The sequence below is a fragment of the Cupressus sempervirens genome, chromosome 2 (assembly GCF_028749045.1).
Source record: "Cupressus sempervirens isolate cs-2001-9-10 chromosome 2, ASM2874904v1, whole genome shotgun sequence".
In the NCBI taxonomy this organism is placed as follows: Eukaryota; Viridiplantae; Streptophyta; class Pinopsida; order Cupressales; family Cupressaceae; genus Cupressus; species Cupressus sempervirens.
Genome location: NC_143119.1, coordinates 762,466,295 through 762,483,720, shown reverse-complemented (window position 1 = coordinate 762,483,720; position 17,426 = coordinate 762,466,295). Strand labels below are relative to the sequence as shown.

Sequence of the window (17,426 nt, the reverse complement as noted above, 5' to 3'; positions counted from 1 at the left end):
TTCTCTTGATTTAGTTTATTTTGGCACACTTACAATTTATATTGAGTATCTATTTCAAGATAGTCAAGATTTCTATTTATGGCAAGGCACCTAAACAAGTTATGTTGCAATGTTAAGATTTAGCCCCTCTGGCTTGAGTAGATATTTAGGGCATTACTATTTATAGTAAGTCTGTTTTGCAAAGATGCTATTTTTGGCAAGGCACTTGGCTATGGCATCCACAATGGTTCCCTTGACCTCTAGTTGGCTTAGTGATTTAAATTGGATGGCACAAGTTCATGTTATTAAATTACATGTGTTCCACGGGGATGCATCCCCTAGGTTATTTCCCTCGTACCTATATCGGGAACAAAATGGGGAGGCCGGCACCCCTTTTTGTCGTCCCCTATGCCGTGCCAGAAGGCGGATTTTGGGTACCATCCCCGAAATGCCATCTTTTGTTTGCCAAGAAACGTGGGTACGAAAATACATACCAGGGACACCATTCACTTGTCTCAACCATCCCTGAAACCTATTCCCGTCCCCGTTTTTTTCCAAAACAGCGTCAGCAGCCAAAAAGGTAAAAAAATAAAAATTGTTCCTTTGGTTCTCTCCCATTCGCATGGGTCCCACATGGACGTTGGGGAATGATAAAATAAAGAAAACCCTATTTTGTCTTTAAAAACACAAAAGACTCAAGTCTTCTCTTCATTTGAGTTATTTGCAAGTTGGGAAGAGGAAGAGGAAAACAATAGCAGCCAAAGAGGAGTGCATTTTGGAGGTGCAAAAGGAGGTTTTGCCTTCATTTCTCCTTCATTCCAAGTATGCTTTTTATTTTCTTTTTGTTTGATTCATACTATATTGGTGTTTGTTGCCATTTTTCATTTTTTTTTCAATGACATAGCAAGGGCATGTTGAATGGAACATTGAAAAGTTCTTTTTTTTTTCCATTACTTGCAGTAGTATAAACTATAATACATTGTAAAATCCAAAGGCAAAAACATGAGCAGCAGTGAGAGTAAGGGAAGAAGTGATAGCATGGATGTTGTCATGCAAGAAACTCAAGTGTCACATTTACAAAGACCAAGAAAACAACCTAGGGTAGCCATGGATGATTCTTTGACTGAGCCTAATATAGATGTCCCTATGGAAGATGCAATGCCTAATCCATTTGAGCGCCCTTCCAAAGTCCTAAAAAAATATGCCAAAGGTCCATTCAACCCTAAGTAACCTCTCTTACAATTTGGCACAAAAGTAGACAACAATAAGAAGAAAAATTTGGGGGGTAGTAGGGAATGGGAGTGTCATATATGTCAGAAGCATTATTTGGGGAGCTACATAAGAGTGTATTGTCATCTTTTATGGATGGGTGGGCAAGGGATGAAAGGTTGCAAAAAAATTAAAGTTGATGAAAAACTTGAGGCCAATAGTTTGCATGTGGAGGGGGGGTTATTGAAAGCAAGGCGTAGTATAGGTACCACACCCACATTCTCATTCACTCCCACATTCACTCCCACTAGCACTACTAGTAAAGGGAGGGGAAAGGCCAAGAGAGATACCAATGTGGCTGATTTATTTAACATACAAGCAAAAGAGAGAGATGAAGAGTCCATTGGCAGATTTTTTTTTTCTCATGGCATACCATTCCATGTTTCTCATTGCTCATTCCATAAACAAATGTGCAAAGATATATATGTTGTTGGTCTCTCATTTGTACCACTAGGAGAGACTAAATTACGCACCACTATCCTTGATAAAGAGTATTCAAAAGTAAACATTTTGATGGAGGATATGAGACAAACATGGATGAGTGATGGATGCTCTATCATCATGGATGGGTGCACCGATATCAAACATCGGCCACTCATCAATCTTATTGTCACTAGTAAAGGAGGGGTCTATTTTCTTAGAGCCATTGATTGTTCGCGAAAAAGGAATGATGCATCCTTCCAATTTTAAATTTTGAAGGATGATATAGAAGAGATAGGCACTTCAAATGTTGTGCAAGTAGTCACTGATTCAGCAAGAGTGTTTAAATCAGCTAGATTGATAGTAGAGAGCACCTATAGACACATTTTTGGGACCCAACGTTGTGTACATGCATTGAATAACACCTTGAAGGACTTTGGGAAAACTGATTGGATAAATGCTATCATGTTGAAGGCTAGAGATGTGCAAATGTTTATTTGCAATCATCACACATCTCTTGTTTGCAAAGTGTTTGACGAAATGTCAAACAACTAAATTAGAGAAGAATTTGGTGTTTGACGAAGTTATAACATGTTGGGGTTATTTCATAGGGTTGCTTGGTGTTCCATTGGATGAAGACCCTCTACCTACCCTAGCCAGTGATCGGAGGAGAGGCTGGCGGTGATCTTGATTTAGATATAGATTTAGATTCCTAGAGGACAGCCATATATTTGGCTTTCCGCTTTGCACTTCTGGTATTTTTGACTAAGACACATTATTGCTTTTGATTATTATGGAGTTGAAACATCTCATTTACACTTCTAGTATTTGCTTTCATTATGTCATTTTGATTTCATTCATGATAATGATACATTGATACTTGGAGCCTTTTGTCATTTTGCTAATTGTATGCAATATTTGCATATATCATATATCATATTGTCATTTTGATTTTAATCTTGATAGTTTTCAATTTCCATGTATTGATCTTCTAAAATGTCTATGAATCTAAGGTGAATGGTTTATCAATGTTGTGGTATGCATATTTGAATTTTGTCTCTAATACTCTCTATATATAAAAAGTCCCCTATATTTTTAATTGTCATCCCTTGAGGTCTCGTCCCCTAAATTTTGGCCATAAAACATTATTAAAGTGCACTAAGTCATTATATTAATTGGGAGCCTAAACCAAGGAGGTTATGAATTAACATTATAAAGTCAATACAAAGCCATTTTATAAGTCATTAAAGTGACTTGTCTGAAGAACCATTTGATTCAAACTTTATCAAGGAAATATATAAAGCCTCCTCGAGAAATTGATTTCCTTATACTATGATTTCTTTCGACTTGTTTCTTGGTATTTGGGAATTCTGTATGAGACAAGGGTTTCTGCACTTCTTCAACAGTTAACGGTGTTAAGTCTTCAGTGTTTTCAGCAATTTGGGACAGTCAAAGGCACGTTGAATTTTGCATACCAGTGATGTCTTCATTCTGGAGTCATATTTGTCCCAAATTGGAGTAAATTTAGAGTGTTTAGTGAATTCAATAAAGGTGATTGATGTTTTGAGCTTGACCTGGATGTGGAATTCGATGTGGAGAAATCATTTTTGAGTTGCTTTTTCGAGCCATTTAGTTTTGCTTTTTCAATATCAGACCTGGGAAAGTAAACATCAGAAAATGGATATGTTGGAATTAGATGTGAGTTTTTGTGAACTGGGTTGTCTTTTGTTTATTGAAAACGTTACTGTATAAGTGAGAATTAAAATCCGGAATTTTCGAAGTGATTGCATGGTGAAAAATCAGAACTTTTATGTTGTGTTCACTGTTTTAATTTATGATATCATGCAAGATTTGTATAAATGCATGTGAAGGCAAACTGGGTTCTTACAATAGTACCAATTCTAGATCAGCCAAGGCCTACTATAGCAGAAAATGCCTCAATGCAAACTAAAACAGCCAAGAAACCTAAATGGCTTACTAAAACATTGCAGGAGGCACAAGAACAAGTAGGAGGCATGTTAGAGACAAGTTTTTTGGTGCACGACTTTGTAGATTCAAAGTAGGCTGGTGATGCTAGTATTAGAAAGAGCACTTCTGGTTTTAAGTTTTGTTAAACAATATGTAGATACTTAATGTATAATTGTATCATTAAGTTCAGCTGAGGAAATCAAATTCTTCTACTAGTTGCGAGGCCATTTAACTTTATAAGTTGAAAGCTGAAGTAACTGACTAGATATCGGAGCTGACAATTGTGTTCTATGACAACCAAAGTTACATCAAGATTTCTAAGAATCTAGCATATCATTTTCCTCTGTAACAAGACTGCAAAAAGGAGAGTACCCTCAAATGGACAAGTTGTAAACATTTTGGCAAAGTCCCTAACAAAAAGGAAGTTTAAAATATTAGGAGAGTGATTGGGTTTGATGGAGAGCACCTTCTTCACAAATAGGGGGTGTTAGCTTTTCAAGTGTGTTTCTTGACTACTGCTCTCTTAAGCTGGGAACAAAATAGCAGTTTTTTTCTTACTATGTTTGTAGAAGTGTTAGACTCTTCTAGCTTTTCTAGCTTTCATATATCGAGGATTCTAAATTCAGGAAGATAGGTTATTTTGGTTTCTAGATTAAAGTATTCTATCTTCTATTTTATTTAGATTTCACAATTCTGGGAGATAATATCAGTCTATGTAAGAGATCTTTTGCACAACACTTAGGAAGCAAGAGAAAATGTAGAATACAGAAGAATAAATAAAATGTTTTAAGTTTTCGTTGTTCATATTTTCAACAGTTAGCTGTTTATCATGCTCAGATATGCTGTTCTAACTTACGTTTCAGTTTCCAGTTAGAACTCAGGATTTTGTCTTTGAATGCATAATCTGGTTACCACACTCTAGAAATTAACACAGAATAGTTATCCAAAAATGGAAATTTGGAAGGTGATATGTCAAACCTGCAAACAGAGGAAATCAGCCTCCAAACATTTTAGTAATGCTAAAATGGACTGTGAACGAGCCTTCCATCTATTAAACCAGAACAAAATTTAGTAACAGTTGAAGGCATTTGATAAGTTGAAAGCATTAAAGATGATTTGAACCTCATTACTCCAATACAACACAGCAATGAAATTTCCATCCTTAATCAACTTAATTCGGTTCAGCTATTTCTAGTTAACCTAAAAGTAAATAACGTGAAAAGATATTAATTATAAGTACCAATGGAATGGCTTGAAAACATGTAAAACTGCAAAAAAAGAATTCACTCCACTGTTTAATAGTTACATATAAAAACAGACATCATGGAGTGCAAACGCCAACAGAAGCATATGTGGTCTGTAGAATTCAGCTTGAAAACAATGCCAAAGAATTCAATAAGAGATGAAAACCCCATTAAATGTACTCTCTCCAAAGTGCATCTTGTGCGTACAGTTTGTCTGAAATGATCCTAACAACAAGAATCTCATTTTCCAGATGTTTACAAATTAGCATCCCTAAGAGGTCTTTAAGAGAGGGAAAGCATTGGACACCCGAAATTTACCACCTCACCTGTGAAGCTTTTCTTTTGGTCTTAAATTATCCTTACAATTGGAGTAAAATATCTAGTTGCTCCACCATTAGCTCTTCATACAAAAATTAAAATTTGAAAACTAAATGAACAGAAGTTGAAAGTAATTTCTTTACATTGAAAGAGCAATGCAAATTATTATCTTGGTTTTTCTTTATGAGAATAATGCATAGTTATTATGTTGCACAAACCAGAAGTAGCAATACACTTCTAATTACATATACTGAAATAACATGTGTCCATTCTCCAATGTCATTATGAATTAAGATATCTAATGTTGTCAAGATATATAGAGAATTGAAAATTCTTAAATGATGCAAAGAGGAGAAACTGAGCCTCACACAAGTAACACAGGTTTGCATTATGTCAATGCAGATTCACATCACCTCTTGCTGCTACATAACATATGGCAACAACACATAGATAGAAAGTTATAAATAATAGTAAAGATTCCTTCCAAGAAAAGTTATTGAATAGACCCTGACCTATACTGCATGAGAAAGGTTGTCCCAAGGAATTTACAGTTGGATAAACAAAAACTTCTGTGAAAATTTATCACTAATTAAATATTTTATCTGTATCAAATTATGTTGCATGGCATTTCAAGCATGTGAGCAAGATAATTCTACCTTCCAGTGCCAAGCTTCATCGAAATTTTATGGTTGCTAAACTCCAATTCAAATTCGAACCTTATGACTTAGCTATATGCTACTATATTCAGTTAACAGAAATCTTCTGGATCTTCCATATTCTTCAGGAGTATTCTCCAAACTGATCCTTCCCTAGTCCGCCATGAATTTGATCTTCCCGAGGTCTCTTCTCCCCTTTCCTTATTTTCTTTCTTCTTCTTTCTGGGAGAACCCATATTGCTGAGCTTAACAGAACCAAATTGGCAGACACCAACCTTATTTTTACTGCAATTTCCATCCTCGTGTGGTGCCTTTTTTGTCTTCCCACCATATGTCTTTGTCTTCTTTCATCTCCATTTGGGCTTTCCATTGTCACTTACTTTCCTAGTTCAATTTTCTCCTTGATTTCCCTTGGGTTCTTATTGTCTCATTTGCTATGGGTGTTTTTGATAAGGAATTGCATTAAGACTTCATTATTTCCCATAGTAGTTATCTGACAAGCTTTCTTGTTAGCCACATCTTTTTATGGATCCCTTCTAGACCTCTTGCCCCCTTTCCATTGTCCATCCCCTTGGCACCTAGCCCCTTCATACAGTAGACATCAAGAAGACAATATGGTAGATTTTCATATCCTTCTTGTCATTTCTTTATCTACTCTATTTCATTTATGTTTTGAATTTAAAAATTGTACCTACTATCCAAAACAAGACTCAGCCAGGGTCACACCAACGAAACCAATGTTAGCAAGACATTTGGTGATATATACCAATGTTCTGAACCTCAATCACTCTCTACTGTTGTAGTCTTATACCACAAACTTAGTCCAGGGAAACACGGAATTAGACCCAGACAGAAGATTAAGAACACACATGACCCATCAGATTGAGACCCAAAAGTAATTGTATTAATTGTGCTCATTCAGTAACCATATACACCCTTATAGCTCCCCATAGATTCATATCATATATCTTCCTTGTGTATATTCTATCTTTCCTTATACATGCATTGTATTGCTCTACTATCTTATGTTTATCAATGATTATATCTTACAATATATGTGTTTCTACAAGATGGGACGTGACCCATACTTAGTACCCCTAATCCATGTACTATGTTCCAATCCTTAACCTCCGTAAGCATGATGCAAAAAATGTGACATGTTCATTAAAAGTCCGTCTAGCTACTTTTCCTTGCCAAAAAATGGGACACACCGAATCCTCTTCACAACTAAGTCTTGAGAAAACCAATCACCTTTCTATCATATAGCCTAAAACATTTTTTAGAATGGCTTGTCGGATCCACTTAGTTGGGATAGACAAGGGCAATGGTTCTCTTTGTTAGGCATGTTGCACCCCTTGGGGAAATCAAAAGGGAACACGAGCAATAGGAAGGTTAATCAGGATCATTTCCACTTCCAGGAATCCAACATTCTAATTTTATATTCTCTTATCATGTTTTGGTGATATGTAAATTTAATTTTTGTGGTTACTCAAAGATGGTTTTCCTAAATATACATTCTGGTTTTAATAAGAAAAATGTGCTCTCTTGGCTGGCTTTTCTAATTGCGTTGAAAGCTTTTGTTTTATGTTTTCCAATAAGTATTTGTATCTGGAGCAACCACATTGTGATAGAAGCTTTATTCATTCTTGCATGTTGTCTATTTGAGATAATTTGAATATTAATATTCAGCTCTAACATAACTGTGAAGATTAATTTATTCGTGTGAACTATTTTTGTATCTTTCAAATATTGTTATTTGATAAAATAAAATACATCAAATTCATATTCATCTATCACATGTTCTCAGCTTACCCTCATGGGATCTTGGTGAACAAAAAGGGTTGACTAATAATAGTTACTCTATGCTTTGACTTTTCTCTCTGAGATCTTGGTGATGAATAATAATAACTTGATGTTTGAAAATATTTACACATATTTATTTGTGCGTGTATCTTCAAACATCAAGGTTATAAATATAAAAAGAGTGGTACTCATAAATCCATAATTCCCAATAATTTAAAAAATAAAATAGCTAATATATCATACTCAAAAGTTGCAAAATGAAAATGCTCAAGTCTCAAAATGTCATTATACCAAAAAAATTATAATTATAATTGAAATCTAACATTCATATAGCTGTCATCGAAAGCGTCATACATAGTCTAGGATACTCCATATTTTTCTTCTAAATATTTAAAGGCTTGATAAAGATATTCACATCGTACATTCATACTATGATTTGACTAGAATTTAAAAGTAATGGATATTTTAGTTCATATCCATGTACATATTTTGGTAAATTTGCTTGGGCGTCCTTGGGTGCTTGAGTATGTTGTGGGCCTTAAGAGAAGTTCCCACATCAAACCCAAGCACCCAGGTAATACCCAAGGCATACCCAAAACTATACCCAAACCATACCAATAAATGGACCCAAGCCTTCCTAGTAGTACCTGAAAACAAAGACATTATACTTGAGGGCACACTTGAGAAATCATAGCTAGGAGTATGGAAAGGACATTCTATAAGGAATCAATTGCATGGGTAGGCCATTGCTTTGTATTAAAAGGTATGCAAATTTTGTCTCTAGGTAATCACCATCTTTATCATACTAGTTTGCACTTGTCATGGACAAGAATAGTGCAGTGTTTAGTGGGCATGCTTCCAAGAGGCCACCAAATAAGGGAGCTCAACACATCATAGAGTTGGGCCATAAGTCTATCATAAGTCTCTCGCCCCAAACATCGTCTATAGATACATAAAGAAGAAATAGAGTTCATTGTTGATTGTGAAGAAGCATAGATACAAGGGCATCCAACTACATTGCTTGTGAGCAAACATTTAAGGGAGGACTCATTTGTAATGTCCATTTTTAATTAATTTAGCATTAGGTAGGCTCAATCTTTATTGTTCAATAAAAATTTAAAAATTATTTTTAATAAAGGGGCCATGGGTTGAGAACAAGCATGAAAAAAGAAATATAGTTATGGCACATGGGGGAGTAAAAGGGTGCTATAAGCCCTAGGACACTTGGCAGCTTCATCATAATAAAAAAATTATGACAAGGAATTAATGGGTTACGAGACAAAGGGGGTCTACTGTGAAATTAAATCTCATTAGTACTCTAATTATTATTTTTGAAAAGGAAATAGGGCATTAGAATTGGTGCCCTATTTTTGCTATAAAAGAAGTTGCTTGCATAGCCTTCGTGACAACTCTCAATTTTCATATAATTTCTCTCATATATCGAAACTTGTGCTCAACCACTAATTGAAGGACAAAACTCTTCAGATTCAAACATTGGAGAATGAAACGCCTTTGGCCTATTGAGGTAAATCTCATCCATAGATTCTTTTTTTTTAAACAAGTATTTGTAGCTAGATGTGATAACCCCCGAAATAAGATCCTAATGATACATGTAATTTCTAGATAAGAAAACCATGTATTTGTGATATATGTATAACATATATGTAGATCATATATTATTTCTTATATCATAATGAAATTATATTTAAAACTATTTTCACATGTAATATCTATAATAACAAATAATGAAATTGTAAATCAATATATTTTCCTAATATTCGATATAGTTATCAGATTTTAAATACAAACCCGATATAGCCAATTGACACATGCGTAAGGACGGGCATGTTCACCCTAAACATCTGTATACTTTATACATATATAGGAAATTGATAGAATTTGAGGGGATGCATAGAAGAAAAGTAGAATGGAAATTAGAAATCAATTGTAATACTATCGAATAAGGAAGGTGGTGTCATACTCCAATGGCTCAGACTAAAGGATTGATCGTAACAGAAGATAGGAGATCATCGAGGAAGGTCAAAAGACAATCATCCAAACACTCGGGATATCGTCAGTAGTAAGAATAGAAGAGGAGCACAATAGCATCGTCATATTGACACCAAGGAAAAATCCTACTCAAGATTCATGGAAAGAGTAAGAAGAGATAATGAGAATACATACACCTCCTATGGATTACTGACAATCAATAGAAGGAAACAATCACCTAGATCCCTGAAGACAAACCGTAGGAAGGAAAGTTGCTAAAGTCAGAGGGATAGTCCAATCACAAACAAGAAATCCTTCACTACGGCGGTAAAGCAAAGGAGGAAGACAACATATGTAACTAATCATAAACAATACCAATATTAACACCACACTAACAAAAATCTATCGGGGTCAACACTTCTCAAGTCACCAATGATAGAAGTTGGATAATCATCCATATCAGTCGACCAAAGAATAACTATATTCTAGCTCAGGAGTATTTTGGTTAGAGAATAGCAGAAGAGAATTCAATACTACCAAATCTAGAACAATGACAAACAGAGATAGAGAAATAAATATAAGGAAAAGGTATGAGATTATAATTAATTCATATAAATCATTAATTATAAAAAAATTTATAGTGGCAATTATTTTAGCAATAATTACCATTCTATATTATTAGAAGTTGTTCAAGAGACCAAGATAATCTTCGTAAATAGCACTCATGAGGAATTTCTCTTTTAGGAAACTCATAGAGATAAAAGGACATTCCTTTATGAATTTCGAGATTCCAAAGGTGGAATCTAGAGAGAGGTTTATAGAGAACCTCTTAGAGACAATATATATTGTAGTGGTCAAACATGTGCATATGTTAGAGACTTGGTTAGACGTGGGATCTCTACCAAGTGTTATCAGAGATCCCAAAGAGGCCTAAGGGAGACACTCTTTATATGATAATTACCTAATCGAGATACACTTCTCACCAAAGAATTAGGTGGTTTGAGAAGGGTCTCTTCCGAAAGATTAGGAAGGGTAACTTGGGGAAATATTTAAATTAATCTTTGCTTAATCCAATATTTCTAATGCATTACATATACAATTTTTCTATATTATACTAACAAATAGTTGTAGGTTACAGCATTCAAAGCTAATCCGAAAGAGGGGACATTGCAATAGTATCAGAGCCAATCCTTCCACCTTGTAAGTAAAGGCCTATGCACACTTATGAGAGGACAACAAAAACTACAATGAACGACTTAGCAAATAAAATGAGATCATATATGGAAAAAACCAACCAAACCAATCAAACTCTATTAAATCAAATGGAGAAATCAAATCAGGCCCTCTTGTAAGCCTCACAGAACATGGGAAACTCAATCAATAATTTAAGAGGTCAACCAAACCTAGGGAGAGAAACTAGTTCAATCTATTCTGAAAATAATAATATAGCTTCGAGTTCAAGTCTGCCCCAACCTACATTCCTACCTAGAAGAGCAAACCTAAGAGAGGAAGGGGTAGAGATACCCTTAACTAACACTGAAGATATTGCAAGAGCATATGCAGCCCTAGAACCACATATTCGAGAAGCAATCTCTTTTAGGGAATTTTGTGGAGATAAGAGAAGAGAAATGCCTAGAGGTTATGTGAATGAAGAACTCAAAAGCAAAGTAAGCGAGGTCGCAATCCGAACTTTTAATCGATCAAGGGAGATGTCAACCCATCAATGGTTAGAAAAACTAAATAAATTCTTTATACTAAACCCCATGACGGAGGAAGAAGCCCTCCAATTTGTCATAATCCTTTTGGGGGGAACAGCACATGATTGGTGGACCCAAGGGCGTATCTCATTAGAGCATAAAGATGTCAAGTCTTATGAGGAATTCTCCCAAAAACTCATGAACAGATTCAATAAGAAAGATATTGAATGGTACTTCCAAGAGTTAACACACCTTAAGCAAACAAGGGCATTACACGAATATGTTAAACAATTCCAAGAAATTTCAGTCATGATTTCCGATCTGTCCCAAAAGACACTCACACGTATGTTTATAGGTCTTAAAGAATCCACAAAAACTATGGTGAAACCCCATGAGCCATAAAATCTAGAAGAAGCTATAAGAAAAGCAAAAATGGTTGAATCTAATAATAAGGAAAGAACCCGAAATTTCCCCTCCAAAATATTTCCTCGGAGTGAAGGGACTAGAAGGGATAACCAAGATAAACCGTGTTACTTATGTAACAAACCATGGAGCAGCGGACACAAATGCCCTCAAAGGGAAGAGTTAATCCAAAAAAATCTAAGCTTTAAATGTAGGGATCACTGGGGATGGGGTCACCGATGTAAAAGAGGACAAGTAAATCAAATCGAAGAAACAAATATGAAGGCAAGAGTGGAGGAATCAAAACAAGGAACATTAGTAGTCATATCCCAATATGAGAATAGGCCCTTCTACATTAAAGGCGTGCTTAAGGGACAAAAGGTAACTGCACTAGTGGATACAGGAGCTTCTCATGACTTTATCAGCAAACACTTGGTAGCAAAAAGAGGGCTAAAAACTCAAGACTTTTGAAGGTTTTCGGGTCAAGTTGGCTAATCGCACCCTAGATCGTTGTAGAAAGATGGTCACACAAGTGGAAATTGCCACTAGCGAACATGTAATTAAAAGAAACTTTTATGTAGCAAGCATACAAAATGATATCATCTTAGGAATGAAATGGATAAACTCCCTAGGCATTTCATCGTGGATGGACCAAATTTGGAAATGTGGTTCAAACATGAAGGGAAAGACATAACTTTGAGAGGAATGCCTGACGGAGCAGCAAAGGTAGTATCCTATAATTAAATTGAGAAAATATTAAAACATGACCAAGGAGAGATGATAGCCCAATGTATGATCTTGGATAATAATCCCACTAAAGAGAAAACATTCCATTTAGAGATTCAACACATCCTTAAGAAGTATAAGGAGTTTGAAGATATACCTCCCGGACTTCCCCCTAAAAGAGGTTTTGAACACCCCATTGAATTGGAAGGAGGAGCAAAATCTGTAATCACTACACCTTACAGATATCCCCACAAATATAAAGAAGAAATAGAGAAAACTATCAAGGGGCTCTTAGAAATGGGACATATAGAACCAAGTAGCAGCCCATTTGCATCATCAGTAGTATTAATCAAAAAGAAAGATGGAACTATGAGAATGTGCATCAATTATCAGGCTTTAACTAAGAAAATTATTAAAAATAGATACCCTATCCCTAGAATTGATGAGCTAATGAATGAATTACATGGAGCTTGCTATTTCTCCAAAATTGATTTAAGATCAAGATACCACCAAATCAGAATGAAAGAAGAGGATGTGCCAAAAACAACATTTAGATGCCATTATGGACGTTTTGAATTCCTTGTACTTCCCTTTGGACTCACAAATGTGTCGGCAACCTTCCAATCCAGTATGAACCATACCTTTAGATAGCAGCTACGGAAATTGCTCCTCATATTCTTTGATGACATTCTTATTTATAGTAGGACATGGGAGGAGCACCTAGAACATATTAAGGAAGTCCTAAGTATTTTAGAGAGAGAGTCTCTATATGCTAAAATCTCAAAGTGTGAATTTGGACTTGAGGAAATACTTTACCTTGGACACAAAATCAATAAAGGAGTAAGTGTGGACAAAGAAAAGATCAAAGCTATCAAGGAATGGCCGAAACCTAGAAGCCTTACACAACTCAAAGGATTTTGTGGGATTATGCAATAGCTATCGAAGGTTTGTTAAAGGGTTCTCAAAAATTGCAGCCCCTCTTACAGACTTGGCCAAGAAAGGAGCCTCTACTTGGGATGAAAAAGCACAAAAAGCCTTCGAACAACTAAAAGCGGCTATGAGCTCATGCCTAGTATTAGCCATATCAGATTTCTCTATACCATTTGAACTACAATGTGATGCCTCAAGAGAAGGCATTGGGGTGGTGCTAATGCAAAGGAAACATCCTATAGCTTTTGAAAGCTGCAAACTCACAGGAGCTGAAAAACATTATTCCATTTATGACAAAGAGATGTTGGCAATAATGCACGCCTTAGCAAAATTCCGTCAATATTTAGTTTGTAGAAAATTCATAGTCAAGACTCAAAACAAATCATAATAGCCTAGGCTTCTTCCTAAATCAGAAGGACCTTAATGACAGACAACAGAAATGGATAAATAAAATTCAAGCCTATGATTTTGACATAGAGTATATTAAAGGAGTGAATAACGGAGCAGCGGATGCCTTATCCAAGAGCTATTTCTTGCATCTCCAGGGTTTGGAAAGATGAAATAATAGCAGATTATGCTTAGGACCAATTTGTGACCAAAGTACTCGAAGGGAAGGTATCTAATGGAGATTTCAAAGTCTCGAATGACATCATCTTATAAGGAAGGATCTACTTGACCCCAAAATCCAAAATGAAAGGGATAGCTATGAAGGAATACCATGACAATCCATTAGCAGGACACCCCAAGTATTACAAAACACATAAACACATAAGGAAAAGGTATTCATGGAAAGGATTAAAAAGAGACATTAAAAAATATGTACAAGAATGTATAACCTGTCAGCAAAATAAAGCCGAACAATCACATCCTGCAAGAAAATACTACAACTTTTGCCTATTCCACACCAAAAGAAGGGAAAGTATATCTATGGATTTCTTAGCAGGGTTCCCAAGGTTGAGGGAAAGACAACATCTATGTAGTAGTGGATAGACTTACAAAATTTGCACACTTCTTCGCAAACTCCACTAAATATAAGGCACTTCAAATAGCAGAAATATTTTTTAAAGAAATCTTTCGTCTCCATGGATTATCGCTGAACATTGTGAGTGATAGAGAGCAAATTTTGGCAAGAATTATTCAAACTAGCAAGAAATTCACTCACACCTAGCACTAGCTATCATCCACAAACCGATGGACAGACTGAGATCGGATATAGGGATATCTAAGAAACTATGACACAAGACATCAAACTACTTGGATCAAGTGGTTACACCTAGGAGAATATTGTTATAATACAACACATCACGTGTCCATAGGTATGAGCCCCTTCAAAGTGTTATATGGATACAAAGCCACCATATTCAAAGGCATCATCATTCTGAAAAGCAGGGTACCTAGTGCACAAGAATTCATCCAAAGAAACATCAATATTATGAAAGAATTGTAAGAGAACTTGCATATTGCACAGAATCGACAAAAACTTTATGCAAATAAGAATAGAGAAGAACGATCGTTTGAGGAAGGAGACCTATTGTACTTGAGATTACGGCCATATAAACAATCATCTATTAAGAAGAATGGGACAGAGAACCTCAAACCTCAATTCTATGGACCATATAAAGTAATCAAAAAGGTGTGCAAGGTAGCCTATAAGTTAGAGTTACCTAAAAATAGTTGAATTCTCAATGTATTCCACATATCCAGACTCAAGAGGGTTTTAGGCCAACAGATAGCACCATGTGCAGAATTACCTCCTCTTGATGACGAGGGACAACTCGTCTTGGAACATGAAGTGATTCTTGATACTAGAAAAAAAGCACTAAGGAATAGAATTGTAAGAGAACTCCTAATCAAATGGAAAGGATTGCCAAATGAAGATGCCACTTGGGAAAAAGAAGGCCTCAAATTGCTTGAGGACAAGGAATATCAAGACGAAAGGATTGTGATAACCTCAAAATAAGATCCTAATCATACATGTAATTTCTAGATAAGAAAACCATGTATACTTGAAATATGTATAACATATATGTAAATCATATATTATTGCTTATATCATAATGAGATTATAAATAAAACTATTTACAAAAGTAATATCTATTATAATAAATAATGAAATTGCCAATCAAACTATTTTCCTAATATTTGATATAGTTATTAAATTTTAAATAAATACCCAATATAGCCAATCGACGCGTACATAAGGATGAGAATGTGTAAAAACCCTTACTTGCCTTTGACAAATTTGGTGGTTTGAAAATGAGAAATGTTTTTTTTGTTTCCAATTTTTTTTCAGAATAGATACTTGTGTATTTGATTTTATGCAAATAGATACAAAAGGGAAACAGGAAATAACTTTGCCAAGAAAACACTACTTTCAGAATTACATATGCTAATTAGAAACAGTCTGAATCTTAAATTGCTTCCACTAATTAAATACAACTTCACAAAATGAGAACCTATTGTAATTGCCAATGTCAACCTCCAAATTGGTTGTCGCCCCTTCTAGACAAAGGAAATGCTCATCTGATTTCAAATGCAGACCTTAGGTAATGAAACGCGGACCCAAAAATGTTAATTGTTGAGCTGATAATGTAGCCATAGGTCTAAATATCTGCTAAGAACTTCTCAATCTACAATTGTATATGCTGGGAGATGAAATACATTGCTTCTTTCACACCAAAAACACCCTCAAACCCCCATGTGCATTATCAAGAACTCATTGATCATTAATTGCAGAACTTTACTACCAATTCCAGCAGCAAGTCATGAATTCCCTTGCATTTGGTACCATTCTGATTGTTGTACATAACTGCAGATGCCACCAGTCTAAAGGGAACGTCTAGATTGTATCAAATGTGGTTCCAAGATCCAACGGCTGCCACCGCCAGCTCCAAACGTAAACACAGACTTCAACGTCCAAAGCTCAAATAGATATTTTGGCCCCAATCAGAAACGGCAGCAAGAAAGATTAACCTCTGATGTCAATCTGATTCCACAGGTATTTCCATATGAACTGGAAAATCCGCCACAATTACTTCAGCAGTGGTTAAACTCTCTTTTAGAGTTCAATTCCTCAGCAAGACAATAACTCCCTTAGCAAGACAATAACTCCCAACCACAAGAAACACAGTTAGTGAGAATGAAGCAAATTATTATAAATCAGCAACAATTTGCACAACACTTAGAATTCTCAGAACTATAAAACCAATCTCCCAGTCATAGAAAAACATACTTAGGAGATTTATTCAATGAAACCACTATACATCAGCAGCGACTTCAACAATCTTCAGAAACTCAAAGACCCTTATACTTTAGCAAGGGCTCACAATTCAAACTTAGGAAAGCCACAAAAGCACAAAAAACAAATGTATATTCAAGTGTGTTTTTCCCAATGAAATGAGCTCTCATTTATAAGCTTTTGTTAACAAAAGTTTCCATAAAACTCCACTTCAGAAATCATGGAAGTTTTCCAAAAGAACTCAACACTAGAAACTTGCGAACTTGCTTTTTAGAAATATCTCTTAAAGTCATTATTATAATAATATAAACATTATTATAATAATGCAACTCAAGAATAATAAGTAAATAAGAGCTCATGCAATTCTTAACCTGATGAACTGTAGGTGATGACCAACTACCAAGCCACTCACTACACTGCTAAAAATAGACTTACTATAAATAGTAAATCCATAACTAAGACCCCCAAAATGCCCTGTCAACTCAGGAGGGTCGCTATAGTGAACTAACTTGACCAATTGCAGGAACCTGCTAAAAATGGGGACATTACAGAATGTTCACCCTAAGCGTCTGTATACTTTATACATATATAGGAAATCGATAGAATATGAGAGAATACACAAAAGAATCCAAAATAGAACTCAATTACAATACTGTTGAATAAGGAAGGTGTCATAATCCAGCGGCTTAGACTAAAGGATTGATCGTAACAAAAGATAGGAGATCATCGAGGAAGGTCAAAAGACAATCATCCAAACACTCGGGATACCGTCAGCAGTAAAGACAAA

General features: G+C 35.4%; 1 protein-coding gene across 3 annotated transcripts in view; it reads right to left on the bottom strand.

The window, feature by feature from the left end:
- The window catches only part of LOC149575675 (carbon catabolite repressor protein 4 homolog 4-like), a 140,618-nt gene that overhangs the window by 34,745 nt on the left and 88,447 nt on the right, over positions 1–17,426 (bottom strand). For all 3 annotated transcript variants that reach the window (XM_089815439.1, XM_089815437.1, XM_089815438.1), the window contains exon 5: positions 4,615–4,684. In XM_089815439.1, the coding sequence (XP_089671565.1) occupies positions 4,615–4,684 (70 nt within the window). The remainder of the gene's footprint in view (positions 1–4,614; positions 4,685–17,426) is intronic.